Source organism: Diospyros lotus, chromosome 12 (assembly GCF_014633365.1).
Source record: "Diospyros lotus cultivar Yz01 chromosome 12, ASM1463336v1, whole genome shotgun sequence".
NCBI lineage: Eukaryota > Viridiplantae > Streptophyta > Magnoliopsida > Ericales > Ebenaceae > Diospyros > Diospyros lotus.
The window spans coordinates 10,473,619-10,492,945 of NC_068349.1; the positions used below are offsets into that span (position 1 = coordinate 10,473,619).

The following is a 19,327-nucleotide window of genomic DNA, read 5'->3' on the forward strand; positions in this document are numbered from 1 at the left end:
CTTTCGGGCTGGGAGTTGACACATGTCTGGCTGCTTCGGTCTTCAATACGTCTTTTCAGCTTCCCGCCCAATCGTTTCAAATCACACTGTTTCACGTTGCACGTCTTGTCTGCAGCGCATTTAATGTGCACGTTTCCCATAACTGCTAATCATCATGTCCGTATTCCCTATGCTTTCGCGCACCGCCACTGGATCTGAGGAAGCTCGTCGGTCTCTTCATCCAACGGCAGGTGTCTTGAGTTATAAAAGGGGAAATGGGGTCATTTGGCTCCCCATTTACCATCTCATTTCATAGATTTCCCTAGTTCCTGCAACTTGCTTTCTTTCGATTTCGAGACTCCATCGCCGTCGGTCCCGAAGCCTCTTCGCTCCAGCTTCTCAACTGGTTCCTGTTCGTGATCTTTGCAGCAATCAACTTAAGAACAGTGAGTTCCTCGTATCTCTTCAGTGTGCTTTGGCTCTGCTTCTATCCTTCTTATTATTTTTGCCCCTGTACCTTTCCATTTGGCAATGGTGGGGTGGATTATGGAAGTGGGCTCCACCTATCTCAAGAGCTTCGATAAACTTAGAAATCCTAGCCCCCCTTTTTCTTTCGAGTCATGCCCTGTTGCAAAGTGCGCGACCTGACATGTAAAAGACGTCTCTAGGAGCTTTGATTCGATGCTCTGATTCTTTTCTTCTTCTTCTTTTTTCTCTCTCTTTTTTTTCTTTTTCTTTTTTTTTTAGATGTCGACATCAGGTCAGAAGCGCCACAACTACAGGGTAGAAAGCGATGACACCTCCAGCTCTTCGGGGCAAAGAGGAATGATGCTGTCGCGGACTGTTCAAGACGTGGCTTCATCTCGTTTAGAGGTCGCTGAGAGAGCTCTTCAGCGTACTGCCCCCGTTTTAACCCAGCGGTCTGTCGAGGAGCATGCGGCTCGTGAGATCTTTAAGCGGTATCTCTCGTGGCTGACGATCGGCGAGCTGACGTCGCACGTCGCCACATACCGCCTCCCCTGCGGGACTCCTCTGATGGTCCTTTCCCCTGGTGACCACGCAGCTTTCCCCCCCATGGGGTTTGTTGCCATTAGCCCCCAACACTTAGAGTTCGGTTTTAAGTGTCCACTCCAGCCTTACCTCATAGATATTTTGAACGACCTTAAGCTCTCTCCTTTCCAATTGACACCTAATTCGTACACCCAAATAACCTCCCTCGCCTTTCTTTTCAAAAAGAACAAACTTTCTCTTCTAACTCCTAGAGTACTTAAGTACCTTTATTCTTTTAAGGGTACCAAGGACGGGCTGTATTACATGGCAGCTCGCTCCTCAGACTGTAAGAGAGTCTTGCCTCAGGGAAGGGCTAAGGGCAGGTCTAACGTTGGAGACTACAAGTCCCAATGGTTCTACCTGTCTTGTTTCTCTCTCAAAGACCTTAAGAACTTCAGTTTCGTTCTCGTGCCGAGTGAGTAGTCATTTCCCACTCCCCCACTCTCTCTCTCTCTCTTTTTTTTTTTTGTACCTGTAATCATCAATTCGGCCATGCTATCTTTCCTTCATATGTCTTTCTGGTTGTACAAACGTCACCGGGGGGCAGCTTGAACTAACCATTTTCGAAGCGCAAGATCTTCAAACGGCTTCGGACTTAAAGACTGACGAAGACGATTGCGAGTTCTGTGAGTCAATTCTTTGCGATTATCAGCGCGCCCCTTCCTTTGGTATCAAGGAAGTCAGAAAAGGCGACATTGGAATTCATAGCCAAAGGGAGATAAGGTCAGTTTTTGACAAAGTTGACTTCGACAGGAGTCTGGTTAGGGAGAGCAGAGCTTGCGGTGAGGTTATCGTTGCAACGCTACCGACACCATCCGAGGTAATGAGGCTCTAGCTTGAACGACCCGGCTCTTCCGCGCTCTCCAGCGTCCCCAAGGCTGTCCGTGTATCTTCTTCCCCTGCGAAGGCCCAAGGGCTTGGAGCCCGCATTGAAGTAGCCGGTTTGAGACACGACCCCCTCCGTCTTCCGGGTGATGAACCTGCGCTAGTGGCCGCGGTTCCCTCAAGGTCCATTCCTGTTGGGACCTCTTCACAGCCTGGGGCAGCCGAGACCGCCGTGAGTCACGGGAAATCCGTGGCCTGCGAGGAAGTTTCTGGGAGCAAAAGGAAGATTCCTCCAACCTCGCAGCTCGGTCAGCGGGCCCAGGCGGACAAGAGGAAGAAAACGAGCGTTTCCGCGGGGCCAGACGCATCTGACGTCATGGCCAGTGGGACATATTTCGCCCCTCTTCTTGACAGCATGGACCGGGTCCTTGGTAATTATGCCAAGAGCTTGGACAGGAAGGAAGTATAGGGCAAAGCGCTTGAGGATTACGTCGCTCGTCATAGTCTCTTGGTGAGGTTTCTTTTCTTGTCCTTGTACTTCTTTATTTTTACCCTTTTTCGAGTGTGCTGACTCCTCCGATTTTGTAGGCTTTCTTGGGCATCTTTAAGTTGAAGGAAGAAAGAGCTCGTGCCAAGAAAGAAGCAAAGAAGCTCGAGGCTGCTACCGAGGAGCTTAAAAGAGACAAAAAGAAGTTGGAGGAGAGCCTGGCCTTCATCACCGATGAATCCCGCAGATATTAGGGCCAGGCCGAAGGCTTAGAGGACCGAGTAAGGAAGGCCAAGAGGGCCAAGAAAGAGGCCGAAAATGAGTTGTATCTTGAGAAACAAGCGCTTGACTTAGCCTGTTCCCAAGCCACCTCGAAGCTGAATAAGGCTGAAGCAGACTTAGCTGCGATGCGAGGCGAACTGGAGCGGTCCCAACAAGAGATCAAGCAGCTGAAGGTCGACGTTGAGTTCTAGGTCACAAGGGAGCGCGAGGAGGTTGAGTCCGACGTCTGTGGTGCGTTTCTTTTTACTTTGTGGAAAGCACACCCAGATCTCGATTTCTTGTTCTTTAGCGAGGAAGCGATGGAGGCAGTGAAGAAATATGCCGCCGATGCCGCGAGCTCCCAAGTCGATGCCCCTGCTTTCGAACCCGATCAGGCCGTGGTCAATTTTTCTGCTGAGGACACCATCAACCCCACTTCCCAAGGCGTGGCGACTCCAAGCCGAGATCCTCTAGGCCATTAGACTATATATTTTTTTTTTTTACTTTGAATTTTGGAAACAATACATTTCCTTCGTTCAATCAGCTTTCTGCTTCTTTGTTATTTATTACAATCTCTGAAAACACAGCATAGAAACGAGCTTAAATTCAATTAACTCGAGCATGTCTTTAACTTGTAAACAAGGAAATTTGAAGAAAAACGGCTTTAAATAACACATCGAATAAGATGACGCTAGCTCGAAAATAACACATCGAATAAGATAATTCTAGCTCAAAAATAACACATCGAATAAGATAACGCTAGCTCGAAAATAACACATCAAATAAGATAACGTTAGCTTGAAAATAACACATCAAATAAGATAGCGTTAGCTCAAACCGTGTGCTCAATAGATCCTGGATCACAGGATCAGTTTCGGACTTGATATTTGTTAAATTAATTAGTATTTTGCTGTTAAGTTATACGCTCAGGTAAGACATAATTTGCCCCCAGCTAGCGTACCATGACTTTCGAGGGTTTTAGCGAGGTCAGGGTGAACACTCTGGCAGGTCGCAGTTCATGCGTTTTGTCAAAATAAAAAGACCCCGACCAATGAACCATGACTCAGGATTTTTAAGGGTGGTGACTCGTTTTAGCGCCAAACCATGACACTGCGGTTAAGATGAATGGGCTTTGTTTTGCCAACCACCATCTAGGGTGAAGACTAAGATGAATGCCCAGATAAACCACAAACCATGGCATGTTGGCCAAGTTGAATGGGCCCCAGCTCGCAAACCGTAGTCTTCTAACCCTTCAATTATTTAATAATCCGAAGCATGGGTGTAAAAAGATTTATCAGAGATAAAGGACACATTAATATGATTCAAATAGAATTTTGCTGCTTGAATTAATGAAGCAAATATCAACAGAATTGAGATGCCGATTGACAATTGAGAATGCGAGAGAAGGAAAAGATGTTTGCTTATCAAAAATATGGTCTCAGGTGTTCCGCGTTCCAAGCTCGCAGGAGAGCTGCTCCGTCCATGTCGACTAAGTGGTATGCTCTGTTGCCGAGGTTTTCCTTCACGGTATAAGGGCCTTCCCAACTTGGACCCAATGTCCCTTCACTGTTCTTTCGAGCTCCGGGAAGGACAAGGCGCAGTACGAGGTTGTTAACTTTGTAGCATCGGACTCGAACTTTTCGATTATAGTATCTTGCCACGCATTGTTGGTAAGTGGCCAATCTCAAGCGAGCTGTCTCTCTTATTTCCTCAAGCAAATCAAGACTTGAGGCTAGTAGTCGGTCATTGTCCTTTTGGTTGAAAGTGGCTCTTCGCTGGCTTGTTACTTCATTTTCTGCTGGGATCATTGTTTCATATCCATATACCATAGAAAAAGGGGTTTTTCTCGTGGTCGTGTGAGCTGTGGTTCGGTAAGCCCAGAGCACGGTTTGTAGTTCATCCACCCAGGCTCCATTTCTTGATTCCAACCTGGTCTTTAATATTTGCTTGATTATCTTATTCACGGCTTCGACTTGACCGTTGGCTTGTGGGTGATCCACGGTTGTGAAGCTTTTTCTGATCCCCAGTGACTCGTAAAACTGTATGAACTGCTCGTTGGTAAATTGGGTCTCATTGTCGGTGACTATTTGTTGAGGAACACCGAATCTGCAGATGATATTGCTCCATACAAAGCTTTCTACCTTTGTGGTGGATATCTGTGCGAGCTCCTTGGCCTCTGCCCACTTGGTGAAGTAATCCACGGCCATGATAGCATGCTTACATCCGCCGCGAGCTGTTGAAAGTGGTCCGATCAGGTCGATGCCCCATATGGCGAAAGACCACGGGCTGCTCATTTGCTAAAGATAGGCGGGGGGAGCTCGTGGCACTTTCGCAAACCTCTAGCATGCATCGCACCTCCTTGCCAGGTCCGTAGCGTCTCACTTCATGGTAGGCCAGTAAAAGCCCTGGCGAAATGCCTTCTGAGCTAGGGATATCCTCCCAGCATGATTGTCGCAGTGGCCAGCATGGATTTCATTGAGAATCACTTGGAAATTAGGCTCATCGATGCATCTGAGTAATGGGACTGAGAACCCTCGCTTATACAGCATATCGTCGCAGATACAATATCTTGTCGCTCGGGCTTTAAGGCGTCGTGCCTCGAGTTTGTCGCTTGGCAACTGTCCCCCTTGAAGATAGTTAATGATCAATTTCATCCATGAATCTGGCCTTAGTTCGACTGTCAATGTCTCAGTTCTTTTCTCTGCGCTTGGTGCTGCTAGGAACTCTATGGGGATGGTTCCCTAGGAGTCAGTTTCTCCAATTGAAGCCAAACGAGCTAGGGCATCGGCATGAGAGTTCTAGCTTCGTGGGACTTGATTCACTTCGCACTCGTCGAAAAAGCATAACAATTCCTGAACTTTCTGGAGGTACGTTACCATCTTTGGGCCCTTTGCCTGATATTCCCCTTGCACTTGGCAGACCACGAGCTGGGAATTGCTGAAAATTTTTAACCGCTCTGCCTTAACTTCTTTTGCTATGCGAAGACCAGCTAGTAGTGCTTCGTATTTGGCTTCATTTTTGGTTGCTTTGAACTCGAACTTCAATGCGTAGGGGATTTTGTGTCCCTCAGGGCTCACCAGGAGTACGCTAGCTCCTGACCCATGCTCGCTGGAAGAGCCATCAACAAATAATTCCCAGACTGGCGAGGTTGAGGGGGCTGGTTCTTCCGCCGGCCCCGTGAATTCTACAACGAAGTTTGCCAGTATCTGACCCTTTATGGCCATCCTCAGCTTGTATTTTATGTCGAATTGGGCGAGCTTGATTGCCCACTTGAGGAGGCGGCCGGATGAATCCGGCTTCTGTAGGATCTGCTTCAGTGGATGTTTGGTCAACACGCTAATCTGATGGCTTGAAAATAGGGGTGTAGCTTTCGGGATGCGACCACTAGGGAAAAAATGAGCTTTTCCATGGGGAAGTATCTTGTTTCGGCGTCGAGTAGCCTGTGGCTTACATAGTATACCGGGTATTGAACCCGATCTTCATCTCGAACCAGAGCGGTGTTCACTGCATACTCGGACACTCCTAGGTAGACAATCAGTTCCTCCCCTTCCTTCGGCTTTGACATGAGGGGAGCTCGCCCCATGTAGTCTTTCAACTGCTAGAAGGCAGTCTCGCACTCTTCCGTTCATTCGAAGCTACTTGCTTTCTTCAGGACTTCGAAAAATGGGATGGATTTATCAAAAGATTTGGAGACGAACCTGCTAAGGGCCGCGACTTGTCCGTTTAGGCTTTGCACTTCCTTAGTCTTGGTGGGCGATTGCATGTCAAGTAGAGCTTGGATCTTCTTAGGGTTGGCCTCGATTCCCCTTTCGTTTACCATGAATCCCAAAAAAATTTCCAGAAGCCACACCGAACGAGCATTTGAGTGGATTTAACTTCATCTGGTACTTCCTCAGAATTTGGAATGTTTCCCCCAGGTCGTTAACATAGTTGGCGACCTGTCTGGATTTCACCAGCATATCATCAACGTATAATTCCATGGTCTTCTCGATTAGATCTCCGAATATCATGTTGACTAACTGTTGGTATGTCGCCCCTGCATTCCTTAGTCCGAAAGGCATTACCTTGTAACAGTATAATCCTCGGTTTGTCATAAAAGAGGTATGCTCCTCTTCGTCGAGGTTCATTGGGATCTGATTGTACCCCGAGTAGGCATCCATGAAGCTCAGAAGCTGGTGGCCGGTCGTTGCATCCACGAGCTGGTCAATTCTCGGTAGAGAGAAGCTATCTTTCGGGTAAGCTTTGTTTAGGTCAGTGAAGTCGATGCAAGTTCTCCACTTCCCATTCTTCTTCTTCACCAGGATCGGGTTCGCCACCCATGTCAGATATTGAGCTTCCTGGATAAACCCGCTGGTTAAGAGTTTATCCACTTCTTCCTTCAAAGTCGCATATCGCTCAGCTGTCATTGGCCTCCTTTTCTGACGAACTGGCTTATGGTTGGGGTTGACATTGAGCCGATGCTGCATCATCGTCGGGTCTATTCCCACCATATCTTCGTGGTTCCACGCGAATACGTCTAGATTGGCTTTAAGAAATTCGGTCAGTTAGGATTTTACCTCGAGGGAGAGACCTTTGCCCACCTGGAGGCGCCTTTCAACGTCTGAGCTGCTGATTATAACATCTTCAAGCTCATCCACCGGGTTGGCGGTTCGGTCGCAGTCTACATCGCGCGGGTCCAGGTCGTGGCTGACTCCCTGGTTATTAGAGACTCAGGCCTCCCCTTCAGAAACCATATTTATCTTTTTTCCTTTAAGCCCTATTTTCAGTGCCTCCTCGTAACAATGCCTCGCCGAATGCTGTTCACCCTTCATACAACCAATCCCCTTTGGGGTCGGGAATTTGATGGCCAGGGCCTTAGTTGAGACAACCAAGTTCAAGTCGTTCATGGCTGGTTTACCCACGACGACATTGTATGCAGAAGGACCGTCGATGATGAGGAAATCCACCATTGTTGTGGCCTGGAGGTTTAATTCCCCAACTGTTAACGGGAGCCTAATACGCCCTTTCAGTATTACCGCATCGCTAGTGAATCCGTATAGGGGCTCCGGAGAGGATGTCAGCTGGTCCGGCCTTAATCCCATCTGGTCGAAACATCCCTAGTACATGACGTTCATCGAACTACCTGTGTCGATCATGACCCTCCGTACTTCCATATTGCCAATCCGAGGTCGGATTACGAGGGCATCATTGTGTGGCTAGTGCACACCTTTGAAATCATCTTTAGTGAAAGAGACGTCTTCCGAAGCCATTTTGACTTTCTTAGAGGGTATCTCTGAGCTGCTATTGTCGACAAGCAGAAGGTGATCGACTTCTCGAACATATCGCTCGTGTGACCTGTTGGAAGTCCTGGTAATGTGGGGCCTCCCATGGATAGTAAAGATAGTTCTCACCATGGGCGTCTGGTCCTGCTCGGGAGCTCAGTGAGGACTTTGTTGAGCTGGTTGTTTGGGTTGTTGATCTCCAGGACGCACCACATAGTCACACAACTGACCTCTCCTGATCAACTCTTCAATTGCATCCTTCAACGCCCAGCATTCAGAGGTGGTGTGTCTCACTTCGTTGTGATAGGCATAGAATTTGCTCTTGGTTTTGTACTTATCGAGAGTCTTCAGGGGATTAGGCCTCCCGAAATCCTCCTTTCTACGCTCTGTGGCGAAGATCCTATCTTGGGAATTAGACAAGACACTGTAATTTTCGTACCAGCCTTGGCGTGCTGGTCGTTCAGCTCCCTTCCCGAACCTCGCCTTTTTGGCCGCCTGGTCATTAGGGCTTTGTCCTCGACCTTCTTTGTGAGAGTCCTCATCAGCCCTCTTCTTGTTCTGGCTGGCATGTTCTGCCCTTTTCTTCTAGTCGCTCAGCTTTTTCAAGCCGAATGCTTCTTCCCACTGGACCTCATTCGCAGCTCGCTTGTAGAATTCACCAAGATCCCTTACTAGAGATTTATAGATGCTCTCGTAGAGTTTCTTATCTTTTCGAAACCCGGCGGAGATCGCGGTCAAGATACTTTCGTCGGAGGGGCTCTCGACATTATTCACTTCACGCCTAAACCTTTCTATGTAATCTTTCAAAGATTCACCGGACCGTTGGAATACTGTAGCGAGGTGGCATGTTGGGGCGAGCTGCCTGCGGAGTGACCTGTACTGATCTATGAACTTCTTCTGGCATTCCTCCCAACTGCAAATGCTGTGGGGGTGGAGTCTCCGTAGCCACGCCCTGGGGATATCTCCCAGGGTCGTAGCGAAAGCTCGGCATTTGGCCAACGAGCTGGAGGTTTGCAGGTCCATCTGGACATTGAAAGCGTCTAGGTGGTTGAAGGGGTCGCTGTCCCCTTTATATTGAGGGATGCTAGGGACCTTAAATCTGTGGGGGAGAGGCTCCAGCTCCATTTCCCTTGAGAATTGGGTCTTTTCTTCATGTCTTTCCCTCTGATCGTGCATCCCATGTCTGGCCTCCAACTACTGGATTCTCAACAGTAGATCCCCCACTATGGGGTCCTAATTTGTCGACCGTCCGGTGGGGGGTTTTTCTTCTCGTGCGGAAACTAGTTCTGAGCAATGGCAATCTCATAGGGGAGGCCGTCCCCTATTCTCACGGTCAGGGGAGCTGCGGTGGGTGCCACTGCTGATCCCCGCCAAGGAATTCCCATGTCGTGGATTCCCAAGCCGGTGATCCCTTTCATGGGCATATTCGTGGCGATTTCTACAAGGGCTGGCACCTGTCATTTGTTTGGCGAGGTGCGCCCCAGGCTCCCCGTCGTAGCATCGCCACTGTTCTGCCCTTCGAGAATGTAGGTTGAAGGAACGGATCGAGCCAGCTCGCCTCATGTCCCTTCTACCTTCTCTTTCTTCTGGAGGGGGTCCGCCGCCTGGAGGTTGAGAGGCAGCCGCCTGCGCCTGTACTGCCTGGGCTTGTGTCTAGGCTAACACCTTTATTGCATTGGCGAGCTGCATGACAGTGTTTTCCAGTGTTTCTTGACGTTGCTGCCATATCTGTGTTACTTCTGCATCGGCGATTGGAGTCACGGGTGGGTAAGGACACCGCGAAGGGATTCCATGGGTAGCTTCGACCGAAGGAGGCATGGAGGCAGATGCCACAACTCCCCCAGCTTGCGGAATCTCCGACATACGGTTGGCGTGATTTGCAGGTCGGTTGGTTGTTGCCCCGGAACCTCTCGTGTTTCTAGTCCTCGGCATTGATGTTTTTACCAGAGCGACCCTCCTTCTAGCGTCAAAATGTCGACGTTCTAAATCGATCGACGGAGATTTGTTAACCTACACTTGTATGGTAGATCCGAGAGATGAACAATGAGGTATCCGGTTTGGTTTGCCGAGCCGACCATCCGTCCCTGTAAGGTACTCCGATGCTCAAGTTAGTGAGCGAGTAAGCAAATATGTTGGGTGTTTTTTAAGGTTTTTTCTTAAAGAGTACGTACCCCGGCCCTTAAGAGGGCTGGTTGATATATATATCAGCAAAAAAGCTTTCTTGCATGCTCCGTACGTGTAGAGGTGATGGGATGGAATAGTCGGCGGGGGTGTCCCTGCCGTGACGAGGTGTCGATGAGACCCTCGTTAATGAGGATGGGATCTTCCATTAATGCGGATGAGATCTGTCATTAATGAGAATGAGATCTGAGGGGGATGTTTGGAAATTCGGTTGCGACTGTAATGATGTTGTTGCCAGAAGGCCAGGATGGGACTGGCATGGGCCGGTGAGATGGGCTGAGAGAATGGGCCCAAGGGGCCCATTCAGGGCTGCCCTTGGCTTGCCAGTATGCCGCAACACGTGCCTTTTTTGTGATACGAACTGACGAGCTAAGCCAACGAGCTATAAAGGTCGCTGGGGACTCACTACAAAAAAATTGATTTTTAGCGGTGGTTTCTAAAACCGTCACAAAATACTATTTTAACGACGATTTTTTTAACATTTCGCGGTGGTTTTGAAAAATCGTAGCAAAATTCATTAAAACATTCAATTTTGCAGCGATTTTTAAAAAATCGCTGCTAAATTTAGAAAATAATTAAATAATTAAAAAATAAAATTAAATTTAGCAGCGGTTTTTGAGAAACCGCCACTAAATTAAAAATAATTAAATAATTTAAAATTTAAAATTAAATTAATATTTGCTGGGGTTTTCGAAACCGCCGCAAAATTCATTAAAAATTTTAATTTAGCGGCGGTTTTTGAGAAATCGCCGCTAAATTCAAAAATAATTAAATAATTTATAATTAAAATTAAATTAATTTTTGTGGCGGTTTTGAAAACCGCTGCAAAATTCATAAAAAATTTTAATTTAACGACGGTTTTGAAAAACCACCACTAAATTAAAAAATAATTAAATAATTTAAAATTAAAATTAAATTATAAATTCATTAAATAATTTAATTTAACGACGGTTTTTAAAAATCGCTGCAAAATTCATTAAAAATTTTAATTTAGAGGCTAAATTTAAAAATAATTAAATAATTCAAAATTAAAATTAAATTGAATTAAATTAATAAAAAGAAATATAAAATCTTAAAAAGAAATTAAAAATTTAATTTAAATTAATTACAAAATCTTTATATATATAAAAGTAGGATAGTCTTGAAAAAAGAAATTTCCTCCTAAAACTTGCATTAATTAATGATTTGTAATTAATACTTATTGTATTAATAATTTACATTTTGTAATTTGCATTAATAATTTAAAATTTTCAATTGCTTTGAAGTAATAAGTAGTAATAAAATTTTCTCCCAAAACTTGCATTAATGATTAGTATTTAGTACTTATTGCATTAATAATTTATATTTTGTAATTTGTATCTTTATATATATAAAAGTAGGATAGTCTTGAAAAAAGAAATTTCCTCCCAAAACTTACATTAATCAATAATTTGCAATTAATACTTATTGTATTAATAATTTACATTTTGTAATTTGTATTAATAATTTAAAATTTTCAATTGTTTTGAAGTAATAAGTAGTAATAAATTTTTCTCTCAAAACTTGCATTAATGATTTACATTTAGTATTTGTTGCATTAATAATTTACATTTTATAATTTGCATATTTATATATATAAAAGTAGGATAGGATTGAAAAAAGAAATTTCCTCCCAAAGCTTGCATTAATCAATGATTTGCAATTAATACTTATTGTATTAATAATTTATATTTTGTAATTTGCATTAATAATTTAAAATTTTCAATTACTTTGAAATAATAAGTAATAATAAAATTTTCTCCCAAAACTTGCATTAATGATTTGCGTTTACTACTTATCGCATTAATAATTTACATTTTGTAATTTGCATTAATAATTTAAATCTTTCAATTGTTTTGAAATAATATGTACTAATTATTGTAAAATTAATAATAAATTTTAAATATACGAGTTTTTCAATGCTAATTGTTTTGTATTAAATTTGCATGAGTTTTATGAGAAATATTAATAGACAACTTAAACTATTAATTAAGTCATAGAAAATTATTTATTTATTTAAAATATTATTTTTATATCTTTATTCTATGTATATTTATATAATATTAAAATATGATAGTCAAATAAAATATTTTGCCAAGTGTCAATCAATGATGAATTTTTTCCCTCAAAAACTTGCATTAAATCAAAGGTAGTGATTAATTAATTATTAATTACTTTAATAATTATATTATAGTTTTGAAAATGTGATGTCTTAACAAATTCATAAAAAATTATTTAAGGTTGTCAAATGCTACGGTTTTTCAATGCTAATTAATATTTAAGATATCACATTTTTAAGACTATAGAAGAAATTAAAATTAATTTTTTTAAAATTTTGTTATTATTGAAAAAACTTATTCTTACTCATATTTAAGAGTTTTAATTTATATTTATAATTATCATATAATTAAAATTAAATAAAAATCTTAAATATTAAAATTCATTATTTTCATTAAAAAAATTAAATTTAGCTTAAGAAAATAATTAAAAATTAAATTAATAAAATTAAATATAAAATCTTAAAAATAAATTTAAAATTGCATTTAAATTAATAGCAAAATTAATTAAAAATCTAATTTAAAAAATCTAATTTAATATTTTTTGATAATTTATTTAATTTAACTCAATTAATTTATTTTTAATTTATTCTATTATTCTTTTAAAAAATAATCAATTAATAAATGTTTTTAATATATATTAAAAAATATAAAATATAATTCTGAAATTTTAATAAATATAATTCTGAAATTTATTTATAAATAAAATTATTAAATGTTAAATCACTTATTTAGCGGCGGTTGCAAAATTTAAAATTAGCGGCGGTTATTCTAGCGATTGCAAAAAATCACCGCTAAACGCTCCACGACGGCTGGCTAATGCAAAAAAACCGTCGCTAAATGCTGATTTTTTTGTAGTGACTCGCCCAAAGTGTAGCTGGGGGTCGTTTGAATATGCCAAAGAGTTAGAGGTGTTACCGGGAGCTCGCTTGGCCCCGATGTTTGACCCCGAGCTTTAGCACTATCCGAGCTGCTTTAACGAGCTCGGTTCGATTTATTGTGCCTCAGACGTTTGGGCCGAATCATCATGTTAAGTCCGGCCTACATAGAGTAGAGCAAGAAATACTCGTAACACCTTCATTCTTGTTTTTGAATAATTATTTCTCTAAAATGTAGAGAATTTTTTTAATTATCTTTCTTCCGCTTTATTTATTAGTAAATTTGTTATAATTTTTTCTTTTGCTAATTCTGTGATACAGCTTTTAACTATTAAAAATTTAAAAATAATTTATCCTATATTTGTTTTAACTATTAAAATATTTTACACAAAAAATGGTTTTCTTATCTTTTTTTTTTGTGTTTGCATCATAAAATATTTCTAAAAAATTAATTATATATATAATCAATTATATATATGTGGGTGTACACATGCGCTAAGAAAAGAAAAAATAATAATTTATGAGTTTTTTTTGTAAATTTATTAGTTTTAGTATAAATAAGAAAATGATTTATAAAACTCAAATTAATGTGTTATTTTATATCTTTTGGTATAAAATATTGAATATTTTTTCTTTTTATTGTCAATCAAACACTGAAAAATATTCAAAAAAAATATTTTACATCTAACATATGGAACATTAATGAGAAGAAAAATACAACATATAGAAAGAGAGTCATATCTTAAAACTTAATATAACTATAAAACATATCATTCAAATTATAGAAATTGCATCATTTTTTTTTTTTATTCACTTGGGGTGTCTAAACTTCGCACGATTAATCCTCAAGGGTGGGTGACCTTTCCATTTGATGCACCCCCGAATAAATCTGAATGTGAATATAGTTAATATACATTCAAAACTGAACATTCAGTGCAGTCCATTCGAAACTTATTTTTTAGCGTTATTACTGCATTTCAGCTAAATATTGTCTTCCAGCAATAAATCTATCTTCTAAGTCATCGCATTGATTCGAATTTTGATACTTTATGTAAAACTCTAAGAAGGCATTTGTAAATCAAGATATAATCAAGGTACGAGATGCATCTCGAACTTCTATTCTTTCCAATATGTTTGTTATTGAAAAAATTATTAATGACATTTGATCTTGATTTTTAAAAATATGCACATCTCTCATCCCTCTCAAAATAAGCATATTTTAGTCCCAACATATAAGAAAAAAATGACTTATGTATCATCTAATGCATTTGAAAGAATTTAACGAATAATTTGATAAAAATTTTGAAATATTTCATAACCTTATCTTGACTATTTTATATTTTGATTCGAAAATCATTTCGGCCTTATCTTAATATTTATTTATTTTGTTTATTTTAACAAAAGTTACTAAGTGTTTTAGCAGTGCACCATCTCACAGAAAGAGAGTATAGAGAGGGTATCTTAAAAGAATGCCCCGCCATGAAAATATTGAGATCTCAAACCTCAAATATTGAGATCCTCAGAGTCGCAGAGAATTCGGAATGCCAACAAACAAATTCGCGTAAACAGATTTATACAAAAAGTTTTGTCAAAATAAGATCACTTGGTATGGTATAACATTGCTTTAAGACTCCCATCTAACGTTACCTTTTGGAAACCATCCAATTCAATGATTCATGGTCCTTCCTTCCAAACAGGGAGCCTGAGCCTGAACATCCACAGCCCAGACTTGTATTGCATCAAGTAACTACTGAATCACTGATTGCCAGTTTAAATCATGCATGCTCATCAAAAACCAGTAAAATTACAGCCCTAATAATCAATACTCGACGGTGTAAAACGGCCCATTTGGAGCGAATCATCGAAGATAGAGTTACACGATGATTCATCTACAACTGAAGTTACTCTGTCGAAGGCGAAGACAACGAAAGGTTTAAAAGAATGCCCACCATGATCCCGATTAGTCCAACGAAAACTGCAAATATTTGGGAGAAGCCAGATTCGCCTTTCCTATTCCTTCGTCTCTTCAAGGTTTCCTGCCCAAAAAAAAAAGGTACAAAAATAACACATTAAGCTTTTATTCGAATATGTGGGGCTTATAGGGTCGGTTACATCATTCTAGCTTCTCATTTTTATCGAGTATCTATCACCCTTTATCTTCTGTAAGGCCTTGGCAAACAGTAAAAGAGCAGCACCGCTAACCAGTTCCTGCTGCAATAGCTGTGTCTGTTGTATGATTTTATCCTTTTCGTCCTTGAGGCGCTGTAAATCCTGATGCGGCAGAGGAATGATGAAGAAGCTTGAGTTTCATACAGGAAAAAGAAAAGCATGCATGTATCATCCGAAAGGCTGCGAAAAAATTTTCTACGCTTCCAAATCCGCGATGAATATCATTCAAAAGAAAACTGGAAACTAGCAGGCATGCAGTAAAGAAAGGAGTATTATTGACATTTTTACAGTCTTAGAAACAAATCATGTACAGTCTCACTGGCTACCCATCCATATAAATGATAGAGAACTCTAAATAAGTATTATCAAATACAAGAAGAGTAACACAATTAAATAGATACCAGAGTGTCAAAGGCTTATGATACATTTTATGGTCGTGCAAATAACTCTTCCATTGATTGAAAAGTTTGAAGAAAAGAACGTAGAGAAAAGGGTGAAACAGTAAGACTAATTAAAAACAAAGAACAAATAGAAAAACTTACAGAGCTGGAATCAATGTTTTGTTTTAACTCCTTTAATGCTTCCTCTGCTGCTTGAGGAGAGACATAGACAACCCTAAGCTTGCATTCCTCTACTGCCTTTCCGTCGTCTTTATTAAACTGGATGCAGCAATGTCCATTATTTGCCCACCGAAAACGCATTGTGAATTTTTAAGTAAAACAATTAATAAAGTCAATGCATAAAATTACAGTTTTCAGATTCTTACGGTATCTTGTTGGAGCCCATCAACCTCAGTATTTGGAGGCACTATGGTGCTCTGTAGAAGAAATTTATCTTTGCATTGCATATCTCGGGGGTTTTCACTTTGAGATTGAAGAGTGACTACAGACAAGCAAGTGAGTTGAGACCGGATTTGGAAACAACAATAGCTCACTGAGAGAGGAACTAAATTACCAGCACAAGACATGTAATTCATCAAAGCAAATATAGCAGGCATCAAAGGTTACAACATGGAAACTCTGATCCAGACCGACAATGCAATATGAACACTTTCTTAAAAGGAACATTGCTCATACAGAAATGACATTTCTCTTGCAGATTGGTTAACTTTAAGCTTTGCCCATCATTAGTTTGACCTACTATAAATAGGAATTCGCCTAAAAGATGATTACAAAATAAAGGGCAGTACCTCTTATGACGGATGAGTCCCACGGATGTATAACACCAATATTAGGTTGCACAAAGTATTTCTTTGGCGAAGTGGTCTTGACCTACCCAATCAAACAATGGAAACAAACATAAATATCTAATTAACTGAATATCAAACCAGCTATAAGTATCAACATTCACTAGCAAGTGATTTGACATATTTCTCAAGATATAATACCTTGAAGGCAACATGATGTTCTGTGTTGTTCCAAACTTTAAGATCACAATAGCTTTGCTTTCCTAGCTCAACTGAAGACGGGAACACATATGATCAGAAAGTGGAGGCTTCCAACTGGGAATGAAGATCTGCTAATGGAGAAGACTAGTTGTGCAACTATTAGTATAGCCATTTTTAAATGTAGAAACACACAGGTGAAAAGAAAGCAGCTCCATCTAAATCCAAATGGAATTCTTCCATGAATATAGAACTTCATGCTTTCGGGGGGCACCCATATTAATTATCTCCCGAAAATGAACGGTAGAAAGTTGGATTGGATTTATTTATGATCATAACTCCTAAGACCTTGTTATACTTTCGAACGCTTGGTATGCAAGTCTGCGACAATCAAGCCCGTGACCCAAACGTTATTAACCCAATCATGACCAGAGAAAAATCTCTTAAAAACATCCGTTTAGCATCCAAAGCATCGAAAAACCTAGCGAGCCCTCTCACTCCGAAGCAATAGAACAAATAGCTATATATTTAATCGAGCTGACAAATGAGAGGGAGATTTGCATACGTTGGAACTTGAGCTCGTCGGGATGAACAGAGATCAGCCGGGAAGAAGCTGCAGGCATGGTGAAATCGATCCTTCCCCGGAACGAGAACCAGACAATCAACGACAGCTGTACCGACCACGACAACCTGTCATTTCAAACGAAACCGAAGAAGAAACAAACCGGAAGTCCAAAATTTCATTCAGTACGTTTCAAAAACAGAGAGAGAAGCAGAAAGGAGGCGGCGAAAATTGAGGATCAAAACGCACGAAGATGTGGTGCTCTGAGGCGATAAAAAGGGACCTGGTTCCTTCCTTCCGTTTCTGTCTTCCAACATTCACATTCAGCCACGAAGAGAGAGAGAGAGAGAGAGAGAGGGGTTTGTTGTCGTGCTCAACAAGAAACACCGTGATCATCTTTGGCAAAATAATAGAAAAATACTATTTGTACAAACAAATGGGTTATCGAGGGAGAATAATCAAATATCCCAAATGACAAAAATGTTCTCATCTAATTTGCAGATTCATCACCCTTACCCTTGGCCGCCTCCATTCTCCTTTACCATGGTTGCCTCCAGCAAGGTACGTCTCGTCTGGCCTCATTGTCGTTTTTGTCTCGCCGATCGTTGATGTATTCTTTCGTCGCCCCGTTATAGTGTCTCATACTATCTCACTACATCCTGTTGTCGTCTCGCTACAATGTCTCATGTCGATCACTGCTGCACCATCTCATTGTCTCGCCGCTATAGTCTCTGAAGCCCCGAGCTTCTCTTATCCACAGCACCGTGATGATCGATGAAGAAGTCCGATTTGATCATTGGACTTGTTACCATTTCTCTTGTATTGAATTATATTAAATTGGTGATATGTGGACTTTTACTCCCTTTATTAAAGAATTAAAATTTAAAATTCAAATTTTTTTATTAAATTTTGTTAGTAGTTATAAATTAATATAATTCTTAAAATTACTTTGTTGCAGGTTTTAAGTTAATTTTAATATTGAGTAACTTTGAAATTTATATTAATATATGTTATATCCGATCCTTTTTGTTAATAAAATTTGATGACTTACAAAAATAAATATATATATATATGAAAGAACAATTTTAACAAAAATAAAAGTTTAGTAATTTTAGTGACAAAAATTAAAGTACAATAACTAATTTATTATCAAATATAAAATTTAGAAATTAATAGTATAAAATTTACTTGTTACTTTTATATAAAAGTAACAATTAATTAAATTTATCAATTTTTAAACAAAAAAATTATCTTTTATACTCTTTGCTAGATTATTTTAATAAACTTTTAAATACAAATTAAACTAAAATGTTAAATTTATAAACACTTGTACTTTACATAAAAATTGAGAAAGTTATCATAATTACTTTTGAGATTTGACATAATTAAAAAAATCATTCCTCACATTTTAAAAATAAAAATAACCTTAATTACTACTATTCAACAAAAGTATAAAACCATTTTCTCTCATTTTTCCTTTAATTTTAGCAAAAAAAATAAAAAAATTACTGATCATTGACCACTAAATTATTCAAAGAAAAAAGAAAAAGAAAGAGAAAACGAAAACGAAAACGAACCTTAATGTCTAATTTGGGTTCATCAAATGGTCTAAATTATCACTCATGAACCCATACTGTCCAAGGTTCATCAATGCTTGAATTCTTTGTGATTAATTTAAATCATTTGAATTCATCTCCAATGAATCTATATCCCTAATCTAGGTTCATCATGGGGGGGATGAATGAGAGACTTAAGAAAGAGAAAGGAAATGAGGAAGGGTACTTTAGTTATTTTTAATATTTAATTAAGGCTAACAATTGGTAACTAGAAATTGTAATATAATATTAACCTTAGAACCTTCACATGCATTTTCTCAAACATTATAGATAATTTTTGCAATTTTCCCATAAAAATTTACTTCACACTAGTCCGTACTCTATATTCAAAACTAAAATACAATGAAATAAAAAAATAATTTTCTTTTCTAGAATTTTATGTATGAAAAATATGATACAAAATGATATGATAATAGTCTTATAATTATAATTGTTCACTATTTCTAGTCTAGAACCATTGCTATTTTTAAGAGTAAAATAGACTAGTACTCTTGAGATTTGATAAAATTTTACAAATGTCTTAACATATAAAAAATGATAGAAACCCCTTTGTTGTTAATTGTTGTGCAAATGGACCTTCTATCTTTTAAACTCTTCTC

General features: G+C 39.6%; 1 protein-coding gene across 1 annotated transcript; it reads right to left on the bottom strand.

Annotated features, from left to right (window-relative positions):
- Positions 1 to 14,551: 14,551 nt before the first annotated feature.
- LOC127787221 (vesicle-associated protein 2-1-like) lies at positions 14,552 to 17,482 on the bottom strand. Its single transcript, XM_052315159.1, has 8 exons — positions 17,362 to 17,482; positions 17,116 to 17,240; positions 16,554 to 16,624; positions 16,356 to 16,437; positions 15,933 to 16,048; positions 15,709 to 15,825; positions 15,200 to 15,268; positions 14,552 to 15,033 (listed from the first exon to the last, which is right to left on the bottom strand). The coding sequence occupies exons 1-8, from the start codon at positions 17,427 to 17,429 to the stop codon at positions 14,899 to 14,901; spliced, it is 783 nt and encodes a 260-aa protein (XP_052171119.1). The 5' UTR covers positions 17,430 to 17,482; the 3' UTR covers positions 14,552 to 14,898.
- Positions 17,483 to 19,327: the final 1,845 nt, after the last annotated feature.